This window comes from Ailuropoda melanoleuca, chromosome 9 (assembly GCF_002007445.2).
Source record: "Ailuropoda melanoleuca isolate Jingjing chromosome 9, ASM200744v2, whole genome shotgun sequence".
Classification (NCBI taxonomy): Eukaryota; Metazoa; Chordata; class Mammalia; order Carnivora; family Ursidae; genus Ailuropoda; species Ailuropoda melanoleuca.
This window is the reverse complement of record NC_048226.1, coordinates 102118731-102135020: the sequence shown is the minus strand read 5'-3', so window position 1 is coordinate 102135020 and position 16290 is coordinate 102118731. Positions and strand designations below refer to the sequence as shown.

At 65.5% G+C, this 16290-nt stretch overlaps 1 protein-coding gene across 1 annotated transcript in view; it reads right to left on the bottom strand.

Annotated features, from left to right (window-relative positions):
- Positions 1-77: 77 nt before the first annotated feature.
- ADGRB1 (adhesion G protein-coupled receptor B1) overlaps positions 78-16290 on the bottom strand; it is a 53681-nt gene continuing 37468 nt past the window's right edge. Inside the window, exons 17-22 of the mRNA XM_034668700.1 lie at positions 8148-8250; positions 7313-7463; positions 6710-6779; positions 5283-5349; positions 3008-3093; positions 78-1319 (exon numbers count right to left, since the gene is read on the bottom strand). Coding sequence (XP_034524591.1) covers positions 1229-1319; positions 3008-3093; positions 5283-5349; positions 6710-6779; positions 7313-7463; positions 8148-8250 — 568 coding nt within the window. The 3' untranslated portion in view covers positions 78-1228. The remainder of the gene's footprint in view (positions 1320-3007; positions 3094-5282; positions 5350-6709; positions 6780-7312; positions 7464-8147; positions 8251-16290) is intronic.

Below are 16290 nucleotides of genomic sequence, written 5' to 3'. Positions count from 1 at the left end.
GGTTCCCAGCCTCACGCCAGCCCCATTTCTTCTCCAGGACGACTCCAGCTGGAGCTGGGAGGTGCTTTGAAGCCCCCAGACCTCTTCTGGCTGCTGCACGAGCTTCCGAACCAGACTTCACAGACCCACCTCACCTCCTTCCAGGGCGGAGGCCCCAGCAGGGGTACCAGCACCCAGCCTTGCCTCCCCCCGCACCTGCTGGATGCCCGGAGAAGGGGGCCCTCCATGACTACGCGCACGGCCCTCCCCGGCCCCGAACCTCTGCGTCTCCCCATGGAGGGTGGGGCTCCCTTGTCTGTCTCCTCCCTTCAGAAGCAGACCTTCTCTGGCCGAGCTCTGAGCAGGAGGAGGGCGGGGCACAGCTCTCCCGTGGAAGTCTCGTCCTGCTCTGAGTCATCCTCCCCGGGGCCTGGGGCCTGGGGCCTGATGTCTGCGGCCTGAGGCGGGGAGCAGACGGCTGGGGCTGGGGCTTGGAGACCCGTGAATTACTCCAATTCCTGCAGCCCAGCCTCTGCAGGGTTCTGCAGAGGGCAGAGGGCCACGTGGAGGAGCGGGTGCCAGCTGGGGGGTGATGGGTGGGGAGCAGGGGAGCTGGCGGGGAGGCCAGGGGGCAGTGGGACCACCCGGCCCTTTGGAAAGTCCGATGCCCCTGCGGTGGGGTGGGGGAGGGGCGGGAGCAGGGACCCAGGTGGGCAGGGTCCCTGCCTCCAACCTGCCACTTGACCTCTCAGGGACTGTCCCCCAGGGCTCTCGTGACAGGCCTATCACAGGGCAGAGCCTGGCGTGTGAAGCAAACAGCGCGTACTCCTGGAGCCTTGCCCCCGCTCGGCCCTCCCAACACAGCTTTCCGCCTCGACGGACCCGTCCCGTCCTGATCCCGCGGCCGCCATGGTGCACGAGTGTCCACACACCCACACAGGCTCGCACATGTACACACTCACACATACACACTCACACAGAGCGCACCCCAGCCCCCAGCACGACCGCAGGTCAATGACCGACCAGCCGAGCGCGTTCTCATGCTGAACCGGCCCCATCCCCTCCGGCCGCACTGGCACTTAGGTCCACCTTGTCCCAAGGCCCCTGGATGGGGAAGAGGAGTCTGGCGAAGGGCTGGGTAGGGGAGGACCCCCAGAGCAGACGGCAGAGGTGACAGGACAGAAAAAGCTTAAAACAGTGCAACTCAGAGGACAGCGGAGCCAGGCAGGCATGCGGGCAGCAAGAGGCACTAACGTGGCATTACTGGCGGCGTCGGTCGCAGAGAGGGCGCCACGCTCGGCACATTTGAGGGCGCACCCGAGGGGCCCCGGGGCAGCTGACTGGAAGTGAAATTCAAAGTCTGAGACAAGAGCCGACACCGTTCTCGCAGAGACGGGGGCAGAGTGCTCACTGACCGCAGCGATCCCACCCGCGCCTCCCTAGGCCAGTCCTGGGTGGGGGACCCGGGGCGGGGGGGCTCCCAGGGGAAGCAGGGAGCCTCAGGGAGGTGGGGGCGGTCCAGGTCTGGCACCCGTGCGTGCCCGCGTTTGCACAAAGCAGCAGAAATATCAGGGGGAGGCCACGGCCACTTCCCTCTGGTCCCTGTGAACCTGTCCTGACCACGCACCGGCCCAGCCAGGGGGTGAGGGCTCCGCCTGCCAGTGTGCTGGGGTTTGGGAAGCCAGCTGGGCAGCGCCCTGCCACGGGCCCTGCGTGTGTGCGTGTGCGTGCCAGCAAGAGCGCAGCGGCGAGCAGGGGGCCTCCTGTCCGTGTGGGGAGCAGGGCTCTGCACGGCCCCGCGGGCACAGCTGGAAGCGCTTCGGAGCCAGGGCACCCGCTGTGCACCCAGGACGGGCCCGAGGAGGCATCCAGCCACATGGACATGCTGGGCTCCAGCGCCTGCCTGACCGGCTCAAAGCCACGCCACCAGCCTCTCACCCCGCCTCAGCCTCGGTCCACTGGGCTGTACAAATGGGAACGGAACACGAGAGCCGGCCTCGGGGGTTATTGTGGGAAGCAAACCAGACAGTGCTGCGCCGAGCGGGAGCCGCGTGTGAACTGCTCCAGCGCTCCGACCCGGCGTGCGGCCCGGGGCCTCCCAGGAACACGTGTGGGCGGGTGGGGCGGGGGGGGCCGTCAAGCCCCACCGCCAGGGACGCCACCCAGGGAGTGGGGCACCCAGGCCCACAGACGGCGAGGCCCGCCTGTCCGGACTGCACGCGTCCCCCAAAGCCGCAGCGGCTTCTGAGCACGAGTAGAAGCCATCAGGGGCCCAAGGGGCTGGTGCCCTGAAGCGACGGTAAGCAGGAGGCACAGGAAGAGGAGGGAGACAGACACAGAGACAGACATCGAGGACGGGCACAAAGGGCAGTGGAGTGGGGCGGGACCCCCATGCAGACACCAGCCAGGGCAGAGGGACGAACAGAGCAACAGGCAGAGGTGAGGTGGGGAGGGCTCAGAGGGCTGGGGCAGGACGGAGACAGGGGTCTGTCTCAGCCCGATGTGGCCCCCGTCCGTGGCCTCAGCGCTCCCATGCTCTAGGGGGCTGGAGGGGCAGCACCGTCCCAAGCCCACTTGGCCTTCCCTGCTGGGCAGCGCCCAGCTGCTTGGGACTGCGTGCCCTCTGGCCACGCACTGCCCTCCTGCCTCAGCCTCCCCATGCGGGAAGAACACCCTATTTGCCCCCTGTGCTCTCCTGTTGCTCAAGGCACCATAAGGATGGGCAGGTTGTATCCTTGTTTGGGGTCACCCGACCCCATGGTAGGGAAGGGGGAGGCCAGGGGCTCCCTCCCACCGCCCCAGTGGTCCCTTGGGGGGCAGGATCTCTGAAAACAACCAGCTTCACGGTTTCTGAGGACCTGCCACAGGCCAGACAGAGACACTGAGGCACAGGGGAAGGCCAGGGCTGGCCGTGAGCCTCCAGATCCCGTGCCTCAGTTTCCGCGCCTGCTTGGGGCCTGGTGGGGATGAGTGGGCTCTGAGTTTTCAATTCAAGGCAGGTGAGGAGTGCCGGCGGACCCCGCCCTACCCTGCCCGCTCCTTCAGCTTCTTGTCGGTGATGCCGTCCTTGGACACGAGCTTGTTGAACACCAGGATCCCGATGACCATGTTCACCTGTCAGACAGAGGGAGCGGGTGTGGGGGCGGGGCATGGGGCGGGGCAGCAGGTGTGGGGGCGGGGCATAGGGCGGGCACTCCGCGCTCCACACCAGGGCTCCCACCCGCAGCAGCACCGGGTCTGCGGCACCGCTCCCCACGCCAGCAGGTGGGGCTCCCAGGACAGCCACCGGCATATGCTCGCCAGCCCCCCAGCACCGTCTCCCGGGCCTGGCCGGCTCCCCCCAGAGCCCCGGCTCTCAGGTGGGGTTCTCCTGCCACAGGACCCCACCCAGGGCAAGGTGCTCCAGGTCAAGCCTCCCATGTGACCCTCCCGTGGGACCTGCTCCACAAGGAGCTGGAAGCCCTGCCCGGCGGGGCTGGACACAAAAAGGGGCCAGCATGACCCAGCAGGGACGCCGAGGGTGATGTGGGGGGCTCTCCCGACAGGCTGGACCCCCCAGGGTGGCCTGCACTGGATAGCCCAGAGGCCCATCTGCCATCCCCACCATGGTCAGCAGCAGTTCGTGGAGCTGGGCTGACATCTGTCCGGAGGTCAGAGGTCAGGCTGGCCCCAGCACACTCCCCTGCTCCGACCACAGAAGAGACCTCAGATGATCCAGCTGCCATCCACCCTCAGGCGTGCCCTGTGCGCCCCCCCCACCTCTCAGCACCCCTGCTCCTTATATCCCTCCCACGACAGGGAGCTCACCCCTCACTAGGGCCCCCCTTAAGGGCCGTCTCGGGGGCATGCTGCTCTTGCGCTCTCTGCCATGGCATCTTTCCTGACCCCTTCCCGCCGGGCACCTGTCCCCTAACAAGTGCTCCCTGGCGCTCACGGCCCGCAAGCCGCTACCTGCGGCAAATAGCAGCTGTCCCCAGGGGCCCCCACCGGCCCTGCCATGGCCCTGGAGACCTTGGGGCTTCCCCTCTCCGGCCTTCCTCCTGGGTGGGGAGGCTCCCGGCTCATTCCTTTGCTCCCTTCCCCCTGAGTGCCCTCCCCTGGGCTCCCACTGTGCAGAGGCTGCCTGAGGTCCAAGGCCTGGCCCCAGGCCCCCCGTATGAGAGGTAGGAGGAGGCCGGCTCCCTGCAGCCCCACGGCTCTGAGTGCCCCTGACTCCGCACACCACAGTGGTCAGGCCCTGCCTTTCATCCCCGTGCGAACGGAAAGTTCCCAGACGTGGGCACCAGCACCGGAAGGCCTGACTGGGGTGGAGGCGTCTTTCCTGGGTGACCTCATTTTCTGACAAGGCCAGGGCCAGAAGGGGACAGGACACCAGCCGTCACCACCCTGCCCGCAGCAGGCTCTGTGAGGTCTTTACCTGCGTGTCCCCACGTTACTGAGGGGGCCCTGGGCTGGGGGCCACAGCAGATAGGCCCCGGCCCTGCCCTCCAGACACCCTGGGAGGGGACGTGGGGGCTGGCGGCTCCTGCTTCCATCATCTGAGCCTCCCCTGCTCCTGGGTCGCCTCTTTAAAATGGCGAGCTGGCCTGCTCTCTGAAGGGCCATTGACATGCACGGCACGGAGGCCTCTCCCTTTGAGGAATAAAGGAGCCAGGACCCTTGGGCTAGGCCCGCTGCCCACCGGGGGCCGTCCAGCCTCCCCATGCCTGTGCCTGTGCTGGGGGGCCCCCACCACATGGTGATGGGTGACCCTGTGTGAGGGGCAGAGGGCTGGACAGGGACGGGCTCAGGCTGGGCGGGTACAGGCCCCCAGCCGTGCCCGGCTCCCCCTGGCCAGCCCGAACTCCGGGACAGGAACCCTGTGTGCCTTGTGGCGCTGTTTCGCATCCCACCCTGAAGGCGTCTGGGAATTCGTGGCGAGAGAGAATAGGCAGCTGCTTCCTTCTCCAGAGCGTGACTGCCGGTGGCAGCAAGGGTCCCGCCCCGGCCTCCCAGCCTCAGGCTCTGCTGGCTGCTCTGCCCCTTCCCCAAGCCTAGCGGGCACGCCCTGCTGCCCTCGTCAGCCACCTGTCCACTCGAGCCCCTCCCCCAGCCGCTCACCCTGTGAACCCACATGGATCTCCTGGCAGGTCCTCACAGAAATAGAAGGCCCCCACCGTGGCCCAGTCTCTGCACCCCGTACCCTGAGGGCAGGTCAGGGGGGCCAGGAACGCCATCCACCCCTCGTTGACCACGGTGACCCTGAAGGGGCGAGGGGTACAGCCCAAGGCCCCAGCCTGGGCCAGCGGGGAGGGGGTCAGTACCAGCACGACAGCGGCGGCCGGTCCCACGAAGGCGTACAACAGTCCCCCCTCCAGGGAGAGCCAGCAGCTGGGGAGGGAGACAGGCTGGTCAGCGGCCAGGCGTGACGCCCCCACCCCCCCGGGAAGGCAGGTGAGACGCTGAGGAGCGGCAGAAGGAGCTCAGCACCAGCAGGCCCTCCTGCGCACGGCACACCGCAGCTCACTCTGGCCTCCGAGCCCTCGGGAGCCCCCCCGCGCGGCCCTGTGAACCCCCGTTTACAGAGGGGGAAGCAAGCACAGGGCAGACATGAGGGTGTCCTGACCGCCCCAGGCTGGCCCCCCAGCTCTCTTCCTACACCCTCCCCCATCTCACGCACAGACCCTTCTGGACACGATGCCAAAATTCTAGGTTGGGTCCCTGGTCTGGCCCTCCACCTGTCCACTCAACCCAGGCCCCACGGCCCAGTCACCCAGGCCTCTGCTCACACGTTTGACCCAACCCCTCCACACGCCACACGTGGTCACTGGCTCCGCACCTCCCCAAATCTCCTGGACCCTACGCATGGCGGCCTGAGGGAGCCCCAGGCCCAGTGAAGACACTGCAGTCTTCACATGTTGTTTCCCCTGCCCCGAGCCTTCCACCCCACGCCATCGGACGAACTCCTCTTCAGCCTTCAGAACCCCTGGCGTTCCCCTGATCCACCCCTGACCCTCTCAGCTCTGCAGCAGTGCCCACAGTTACCTCCTGGCACTCTCCCTCCCGTGGGTTCCAGTAACTGGACCGTCATTCATGTCCACTGCCCCTGCTGCCCAAGTGCGGCACTGCTCCAGGGCCCAGCCATGGCCTGTCCCTCTGGGGCTCCAAGGTGAGCCAAGCCTGCACCGGCCCCTCCTCCTGCCTCTGGCTCCTCCATTCATCCCCATGCCTGTAGCCACAGCCCCCCTCCAGGCCTTGGCTCCTCTCCCTCTACCCTGGGAAGCCACACTGCTTTTAGGGTGGCCCCAAGCTTCCTGGCTTGGCATTCAAGGCCCCTGGACCTGCCTGGCCCAGCTGACCCTTCAGGGCCTCACCGACTTCATCTGTGAAATAGGCCCCTCACCACCTGCCTTGCCCTCCTTGGGGCCACACAGCCCCCTTGTCACCACAGTTATGCAGGGGGGACACAGCGGTGCAGAGGGGAAACCGAGGCTAACAGACCTGTCCAAGATACCTAAGGAGCAGGGGGGAAGCTCTAGTGGCCCTGAGCCCCCATTTCCTCCATCCTGCAGCCCACTGCCAGGGAGAAGCTGGGGAGGGAGAGAGCCTCCAGCCCCGGGGCCCGCAGCCTCTCCCAGCCTTGGCTCTCCTCTGTGAGACGGGCACCAGCCAGCTGTCACCTTCTAGAGCAGTGGGAGGGTCTGGGGGAGCCGAGCGGCCTCCACCCCATCCCCACCCTGCCCCGACTCACTAGTTCATGGTGCTGTACCCTTTGGCCTTGGTGAATCCCACAGAAATGGCCACGACCAGCGCAGGGAGCCCTGTGGAAGGACCAGAAACAAAGGCAGTGGGTCCCCCCACCATCCAAGCCCCTGTCCGCCCTCTGCCTCCTTCCAGCCCTGAGGATGGGGCGAGGTGGGAGCGAACCCTGAACAGGGTCCCCCCGAGCATGAGAGAGGGGGGCAGGAGCTGGATGAAGGTGAGGGCCTACAGGACTGCGGGCACGGCGGCCAGGTCAGCAAGCGAAACACGGGACGCCGCGTCGTGCTTGAATTTCAGATAAAAAAAATCATTTTTATCGTGTGTCCCAAACATTGAACAGGATATCCTTAAAAAATAACTCATCATCCGAAATTCAAATAGAACTTGGCATCATATTTTACCTGGCAACCCCGTGGAGGCACCAGGAGGACCAGGGCAAGGCAGGGGGTGGGGACGGGGCCGCAAGGGGCAGGGACAGCAGGCAGGGGCCACGGGGGGCTGCGATGGGACCGCAAAGGGGCGGGGACAGCAGGCAGGGGGTGGTGGGCCCCCACCAGAGGGGGTCCACCACCCCCTGCCCGGCATCACTCACCCCAGCCCAGGCAGAGGAAGCGTTTGCGGATGAGGCGGTTCCTGAGGCGGCCTGTCACGGCCATGTAGGACTGCCAGGCCTCGGTGAGCACCCAGCAGAAGGACGACAGGAAGAAGAAATGCAAGAAGGCGGCCACCAGCGTACACACCACCTGGACAGGGCAGCTGGGTGGGTTAGGCGGGGCGGGTGCCCGGTCACCTGTTCCCAGGCCTGCCCCGCAGGAGGGACTCGGTGAGGCTGGGAGAGGTCCAAGCCCGGGGTCCGCAGTGGTCACGTGGTCAGAGCCCCTGGCACGAAGCCACTGAAGGGTCACCTGGTCTACTGCCTCGAGGTGGCCTGTGGAATATCCAGTGTCCCCACCCCCCCTTGGGGGGGGTGTGCCACCGGACCCACAGACTGCCAAGGACAGAGACCTTCCTGGCCCCCTCGTCCTCACCCATCTGGAGACACAGCACGTGCCCGCAGGAGCCCGCCTGAAGGCACTGCTGTGAGCCCATCTGCCCAGCAGGTGGTGAACTCGACCCCCAGGGAGGGCTAGTCACCCCCAAGGACGCATGGCAATACACAGACAAGATGACAGTCCGGGCCTCAGTGGCAGGCCGGGGGCAGCTTGAACCAGCCCATCTCGAAGTGCCAGTCCAGCCGGAGACTCCAGACACCATGTCCCCATCCCAGGGCCAGGGTCCAGCCGCAGTCAGAGGAGGAGAACGAAGGACTCCATGCGGCTCTAGCACTCTCCTCCCTAAGCTTCCCTGGGATCCTTTTGGGGTCCTCACCATCACCCCATCCCACCTGGGTGCACTGAAATGTGCAGAGAAGGGCAGAGATCACATACCTTATTGCGGGTCTGGGTCTGCCCGATGAGGATGAGGGCATTGGAGGAGATGATGGACAAGCAAAAGTTGATGAGGATGACAGACCGCTCCGAGCGGATGTACCTATGGGAGAGAGTGGGCTCAGTGCCCAACGGGGCCTCATCTCCACAGGCACTGGGGTCCTGTGGCCGTATCAAGACTAGAGCACACTACCTTATTCCTGCAGATATTGCTGCTACTGCCACCATCACCATTGCCACCACCATCACCATCATCATCATCATCACCACTATTATCACCACCACCATCACCATAATCACCACCATCACCACCATCGCCACCATCACCACCACCATCACCACCACCACCATCACCATAATCACCATCACCACCACCTCCACCATCACCACCATCACCATAATCACCACCATCACCACTACCACCGCCAACATCACCACCATGATCGTCACCACCATCACCAACACCACCTGTTCCACTCCACCACATACTAAATTCTGGCACACAGTCAGGTGCCAGGGAGGGCCATGGGAAACCACTAAGCACAGCCACCCGTCCCTCGTAGGGGTGGCTTATCCTTAGAACTGCTTCTCCTTTTTGTGCAAGATGCTCTCCCTCTCTTTGGATCTCTTGAACACAGCTCATTTCCAGGGTCTCAGTCTCTACCTGCTCCTGGCTTTCACCCCAGCTATCCCCCTAGCCCCCAGCCTTTCCACCCTGTCTGATCCTGACTTTGACACAGGAAGACAAAGTGGTTCTGAGGGTGGGCCTCAGAGCCTACGCCTGCACCAGCTCAGCCACATTCTGGCTGTGTAACACTGGGCAGGTGGCCTAACCCCTCTGTACCTCAGTCTTCGCATCTGTGAGATGGATGGAGGGAACAGCACCTGCTGCTCGGGGCTGTGGCTCAGATTAAACGGGCAGGATGCAGGAAGCATTAGCCACCATCACTTTGGCTCCCGTTTCCCAGTGGCCTTGGGGGCTGAGATCCCGCCGGGTGGTGAGCGGAGAGTACAGGGCTGTGCCTCAGGGGCCATGATGTGACCTTGGGCGGGACACTTTCCCTCTGTGGGTCTCCATTTTCTCATGGGGACCATCGGGATGGGGTCCTGACTGTGGCTCACGGGGCAGGGACTTGGCCAGCAGAGCTCAGGAAGGAGGTGCTTCGAAAGCCACGGGCAAACCCCTCAGAATCGCAGCAGGCAGGGCTGAGGGGCTGTCCCAGACCCCCTGCCCAAAGGTCTCCGGAAACAGAGGCCTCCGGGGAGGGGCTGGGCCGGTGGGGGGGCTAGGCGGTTCGGTTGGCTTCTGCCCTTGGGCAGGATGAGGAGGGGGAGCGGGGGAACACAGGCTGCCTGCCCCCACTGACACATCGATCCCTCCTTGCTGGCCTCGGGGAGTGACATCAGTTCCACTGCCATGGGTGGGTGACCTTGACGCAGACTCCCTGTGCTAAACTTCTGCTCAGAGCAGCTGAAAGCAGGGCTCTGGGGGCAAGGAGGGGAGGCCCGTCCTGCAGGCACACACTCGCCGTCACACACCCCTACGCCAAGCCCGTCCTGGCCACACGGGCCGGGCTCAGGCCTGCATGTGTACATACACACCCCTCCCCCCAAGAGCGGGGCAACGCTGGGGACTGCTGCCTCGCCCCAACCCGGCCTGGGGAGGCGGTCCGGGGGTCCTGGGATGAGGCCCTGTGGCCCGGGGGAGGGGAGTGAGGGGCAGGGGTGCGAGTAGAGGTTCTTGCCCTGAGATGCGACCCTGGGCTCAGAGAAGGCTGTGGCCTTGCACGCCCCCGTAGCAGGACACAGAAGGTGGGGCTCTGAGGTCCCAGGGTGGGCTGCTGGGCGGGGAGCCCGCTCAGAGGGCAGGAGAAAGCGTGGCCACCTTCTGTGGGCAGCAGTGGCAGGGCAGGAACAGAAGGGCGACCGGCCCCCCCACCCGCCCTGGCCTGTGCCCGCGCCCTACCCTGTCACTACGATTTGGCATCCAGGGAGTGGCACTCAGGCCGCGGCTGGGGGCTGTCGGAGAGGCAGGGGACAGAGGGGAGAGGGGGCAGCAGCGCGGTCCATCCGCGACAGCGGTGGGCAGGGGAAGATGGGCGGGTGGCGCTGCAGGCTGGGAGGGGAGCTCTGGGCTGCCCTGCCCCCGCGGCCGCCCTCAGGGGAGAAGGGACACGAACCCCCGCCCCCCGGCGCCCCGGCCCCACCTCCACACGGACACGTAGACGATGATGAGCATGAGCAGGGCGACGGACGACACGCCACAGCCCACGATGAGCGTCACCGACGGCGCGGCCGCCTTCTCCATGTTCTGAGGGTTCCAGGGCAGAGAGACGGCAGTGAGGCCGGGTGGGGCCGGGGTGCAGCCCGCCCTCTCCACCCCTGGACCCGCCCCGCGCCCCCTGCGGCCTGTGCTTCTGGGTGGGGGCTGGGTCTGTGTGCACCCCCCACCCCGTCACTGGTGTAATTAATTAGAGCCCTGCCGGGCCCAGCGACAAGGGCATTGTCTGCACTTCACGGACCCCCCAATTCCAGGGGAGGACCATCTCCCCGTGTCACAGACAGGTCACGGGGTGCCAGCCCCACCTCAGGGACAGCTCTCCCAGGCCGCGTGCTTCTGGAATAGCCGCTGAGAGTAGGACACGGGGCTTCCTGGAAGGGCCCTTCCAAGCCAGCTGCATCCGTCCAGCCTCCACTGTGTCAAAGCCAGTTCCCACTCCGAGCACCTGCTACCCCACAGCCCCGCCAAGCACCCCTGTTCTCCACTCCTCCCTCGCCCTGCCTTCTGTTCCGCCAGATCCCTGTGCTGCACCCCTGCCCCCCGACCGGGCCCAGCCCCTCAAGGCTCTTCTCCAGGCTCGGCCGGAGAATTTTGTAAAGCGGCATTAGAGATCGCGCCCCTGCTCTGCTCTGAGTGCCCCCTGCCCGTCCACCCCCTCCCCAACCCTCTGAACGCTCCAAAGGCCACTGGGCCCGGCCTGGCCCCCTTTCGCCAGACGCCCTCCGTCGCTGCCACTTCCCTGCTCCCTCCGCTGCAGAGGCCGGTCCCTCCACCCATAACACCCTTCCCAGCTGCCATGCGGTGGTGCCTCTGGGTGGGTGGGGGGGGCTCGGGCTGGACGATGGGCCCAGCCGCTCCCCACCACGTAGCCCTGAGCACCGGCCGATCCCCGCTCACGTGTGCATCACGTGCTCAGGCCCTGCCACTGCCTGACCCCCGCAGTCCACGCCGGGGGCCGCTGCACGGTGGGCAGGGCACGGGCACGCGGACAGCACGCACTTGCTGAGGAGGGAGCGAGGCTCCTGTGCGACGAAGCCAAGGACACTCGGAGGGACTGATGGTGGTCTCTGCAGCCCCTCCCCAGCCTGCGGCCTCTGCATTTGAGGGAGGAGGCACTGTGCTGGGGGCACGGGGCTTCCCAGGAGCTGCCTCACCCTAAAGGGGGCACTCCTGTCCCTGCTCCAAGTCTGACTAGGCTGACACCCTTCAGAGCAGCTCTCTGACCCCTGCTGACCCCAGCAGGCTGCCCAGGGAGACCCTCCCACCTCACTGGCTCCCAGAAGGCCTGGCCCAGCTCTCCTGCCCCGAACTGGCGCCTTCTACCTTCCTCAGTCCCCTAGAGTCGGGGTTCCTGAACAGGGCGCTCCACGGCCATCCCACCTGCGCTGCTGCCCCATCCACTGCCAGCGCGATGGGCCAGCCATGCTGTGCCCTCCGCCCACGTGCATGCTGTTCCCGTGGCCTGGACTGCCCTTCCCTGAGCTGGAAACGCCCCCTCCTGGCCCCCAACCCCTTCTGGGTGTTGCTGGGTTCTAGCCCGGGGCCCGCTGCTGGGAGCGACTGCAGGTCCCTGCGGCCCGGTGTCCTCCCGTTCCTGAGCCCCCTCGGGCTTGGACACAGTCAGTGCAGTGCTAGATGAATGGAGGAGACAAGGAAGGCAGGTTCCAGGAGAAGGGAAAAAGTCAGCCAAGGTCGCTGAGCAGTCAGCGGTCCCTGGAGGCACGGCCCAGGGTGCGGCTCTGGAGCAAACTTGTGTTTCCACGCAGGGAGCTGGAGGACCCGGGGAAGTGGGGGCTCTGGGCTGCGGCCCGCACCCTTGAACTTGCTGGGTAACCTCGAAGCCCGGCTGGCCACGCGGGTCACAGGAGGCTGAGCAAGTGGCTCGCACCTGCTCCGTGGCTGGCTCTGGCCCCGACCTCTGTGGCCATCTGCCTCCATGTGCCCTCATTCGGCCTGGCAGCCACATGCCCGCCAGCTTGCCCACCTGCCCGCCCACTCTCTCCTCCTCTCCACCTGGCTCATCCGTCACTCCTGACAGCCCTGGCCCCGCAGGTTCTAGATGATGTGGGAAAGGGAGGGAAGACAGAATGAGTGGGCAGGGGTGCCAAGGAATGCTAGCTCTTGTTGGGAAGGTTGGAGTGGGGACCTCCAGGGCAAGAGATTGGTCCCAACCCACACACAGAGAGAAGGCAGAAGCTAGCCGGCCCCCTGCCAGAGACCAGTTCCCTAGCCAAGTTTGGTGCCACCCCAGGGCCTTTGCACATGCTCCCCTCACTACCCAGTGCTGTTTCTCTGACCTTCACATGACTGGCTCTGGCTTCAACTTAGATGTCAGCACCTCACAGAGACCCTCACGGAAGGTTCAGTCTGAACCAGCCCCTCATCTCTCTGCCCCATCATCTTGCCTGGAGACTCACCAGGATACTGCCCCCCCCCGCCCCACACCTAGGGATCCTCTCCGGTTGTCTCTACGGTTACCGTTAGTTTCTACTACATAAACTGCCCACTTTCAATCCTCTCTTAAGCCCTTTACACATCCGATGCGTCCTCAACACAGATCTCCTCCTCCCCACGTCTGCTCTCCCGTTACTGCTCCAGCACCACCCACAGCTCACAGCTCCCATGCAAATCGCCCTGACTCCTGGTCACACGCTGAGCCCTGACCCCGGTGAGGCTGGGGCTGCCCTTTCAGGCCCATCACAGCCACGCGCACAGCAGCAGCAGCCGTGCCTCTCGGGCGCCACTACCCGCCAGGCTGTGCGCAGTGCTGTCATCCCTCGCTGAGTTCAGTCCCACTGCAGCACGGACGCAGGCAGCATCGCCCCCTCACAGATGTGACTCAGAGCCGTTACTCAACCTTCCAGCGGTCAGTGGCACAGCTGGGATCTGACACTCCGGGTCCATGCACAGCTCGGGCGGCAGTGAAGGGGGGACGCCTGGGTCCATGCCCCTGCCTGGGATCTCATACCTCCCTGGCTCCTGGGGTGCGACTACAGCACCCCACCTCCACCATCAACTCTTGGCCCTTGTCCTGGACTCCAGTCCCCTGTGGCCACTCCAGTCCCCAGGATTCCCGATGCCTCCACTTGCTCAGACCCAAATCCCCACCCCCGTCCAACCTCAGCCAAGGAAGAGGCAGGTGGCACCCCGTCTCGCCCCCGGCCCAGCCCACCTCTACCACCACCCCACCTGCCAGCTGGGGTACTCTGCCCTCACTCCTGCTGGGATCCCTCCAAGACCCCAATCCCACTACCATCCTCTGTCACTGCCCCCCAGCTACCCCGCTCCCCACTGCTTTCGGGATGCAGCTCCAGTTCTCCCTGGCACTGGCCTTGCACCCCACCCCTGCCCTGCCCTCCGAGCCCCACCTTGTCTCCCACTTGCTTTGTGCCTTCCTCACCTTCCCCGGCATAACCATCACTCCTCTCCACTAAGCTCAGCTGGTGAACTCCTGTTCACCCGTCAGGGCCCCACTCTACACCTCCCCATGCTCCCCTCCTAAACCAGCCCCGGGGCAGGAAGGAAGCTGTCAGGTGCCGCCAGAGCATCGGTCCCTTCACCCCTGGCTGCCGCCGGCCTGTCTGGATGCAGACCCCGTGCTCCTCCCGGGCAGCCCCTCACAGACTGCATGACAGTGGTCTCACCGTCGTGCTCGGGCCCTCCCACTCAGTGCCCCTGGGGTCAGCCCCAGAGCCGGCCAGGAAAGGAGAGGGAGGTGTGGGCTTCGACGGCAGGCTGGCCGGCCGGCCCGCACCAGGCGGTCCTTCTGGCGCTCTGGCTCTGAGCTCGCACCCGTGCCCGCGGAGGGGTCCCGGAATCCGGCCGGGCGACGACTATACCATCTCACAGATGAGACTGAGGCTCCCAGCGGCTGGGCAGCTTGACTCTGGCCTCAGCTCCCCTTCTGGGATACGGGGAGGGGGTCCCACCTTCATGTACACTGACAGGGTGCGGGGGCCGACACCAGAAGCCCCCCAACTGCAGCTGCCGACCCCCCTACCAAACAAAACCTCAAACTCCTCACAGACCGAGACCTGCCCACCCCGGCACAGCGGCCTCCACATGCTCGGCCCTGGAGGCACCCGGTGCAGGCCAGTCTCCTGGGAAAGGCCCTGGGCCCCCGGCCTCAGCTCCTGGTTTCACCAGCATCAGCCACCCGGCGCTCACCAAGCCCGGCCTCCGTGCCGGAGCTGACCTGGAGCTCAGCCCCTGACCAGGGGGCCGCCTTCTCGGGTGGCTCCCACGCTGCAGACCCTGGTTCAGCAGGGCCCCCCTCACCTGGTCCGCCCCTCAGAGCCACCCTGAGTAACACACGACCACTGCCGTCCGACGGGGGAGGAAGCGAAGTTTGGAGGGACGGAGCCCCAGGCTGGAGTCACGGTGTGCACGCGACAAGCCTGCGTGTCAACCCTTGGCCACACTAACCCTGGGCACACACCCCACTCGGGAACACTCCCCTGCCCCTCATCCTTCCTCCACACTCTGAAGGATGAGCACCCACCCGGGGACCCAGGCTGGGCCCTGCCCTGCTGGCTCCTGCCTCGCAGGGACTCAGGAAGCCCCCAGCCCCATTGGTTGCTCCCCTGTGCAGAAGAAGTCAGCTGCTTTAGGACTGATGACCACCTATGCAGAAAGCCACCTCCTCCAGGGAGCCCCCAGGATGACCCTGGCTGCTGCCTTCAGGGCCCTCCCCCAGAACCGACAACACCGATAGCCCTGTCACGGGGACAGTGGGATGAGGAAAAGCGCACTGAAGTCAGGACCAAGAGCACAGACCCTGTCCATCGACTTGCCCAAGACCTTGAGCAAGTCCCCCTCCCCATGGCTCAGTTTCCCTACCTGTCAATGGAAAGTTTTAGTGGCAATGACCTCTAAGGTCCTGTTCAGCTCTGCCCCCATGGGGGACCCTGGCTGACAGCACTGCCCTCCCTACCCATGTTCCACTGGGCAAAGAAATGGTGGGCAGAACGTTCTCAGAAAGGCTTGGAGCCATTTTTCACATCAAACCCAGGATTCCCTGAACAGAGAGCTGTGCTGCCCCCATTCGATGAGGGCCAGCTACCCCAACCATCCAGGAAAGCTGCATCCCTCTCCCCAGTCTGTCTTCCACATCTGCTGCTCAATGATCCTTCCATGCTGGGCCTGGCCCCAGGGTCTCAGTGAGCGAGGACCCCAGCCCCTTTCCTTCCTTGGTGGGGAGGGGGGCGCTCAGTGGCTTGTGGGGGCGCTTCCTAGGACCCGTGAGTGGAGCTCAGCCCTGGACGAGACATCCTATCAGTCCCAGCTGGCCAAGCCCAGCACCCAGAGCCCCAGCCCAGGAGCTGGCCCCAGATGCCATCGCCATAGAAACCAGCAGCCCCCACAAGAATTACGGGAACAAAAAGGAGGCCCCTGAGATGATGGGGCCTTCCTCAGCAGAGCTGTGGACCTGGGCCAGATCCAGCACCCTCAGCCACCCCAGGACACTGACCTGGGGACACGGCTGCCTCCAAAGACCAGGGTCCACTTGGGGAGGGTGGGGAAGGTCTCCCAGCAAGGTGGCAGCTCCTTCCCCTCCCTCTGCTTGGCAGGCCAGGGTCCTGTCCTCCAGCTCGGGGGAGCACCGACCAAGTGAAGGGGTATGCCAGCTCTGCCAGGCCAAACCCTCCCCCAGTCCTCAAAAGCCTGGGTGCAGCCTGCCTGGCTCCCCTGAGGATCCGTTCCCTCCAAGGTCCCAAGCCCCCAAGGAGAGTGGGGGAGACTCACCCATCGGTCCCTGGGGGAAGGGGGTGCACAGTCCCTGGGGGGGCAGTCCCCAACTCCACACTGCCACCCGCCCAGCTCCCACCCACCCTCTCCAGCGGCCGGCCGCCAGGCCACGGC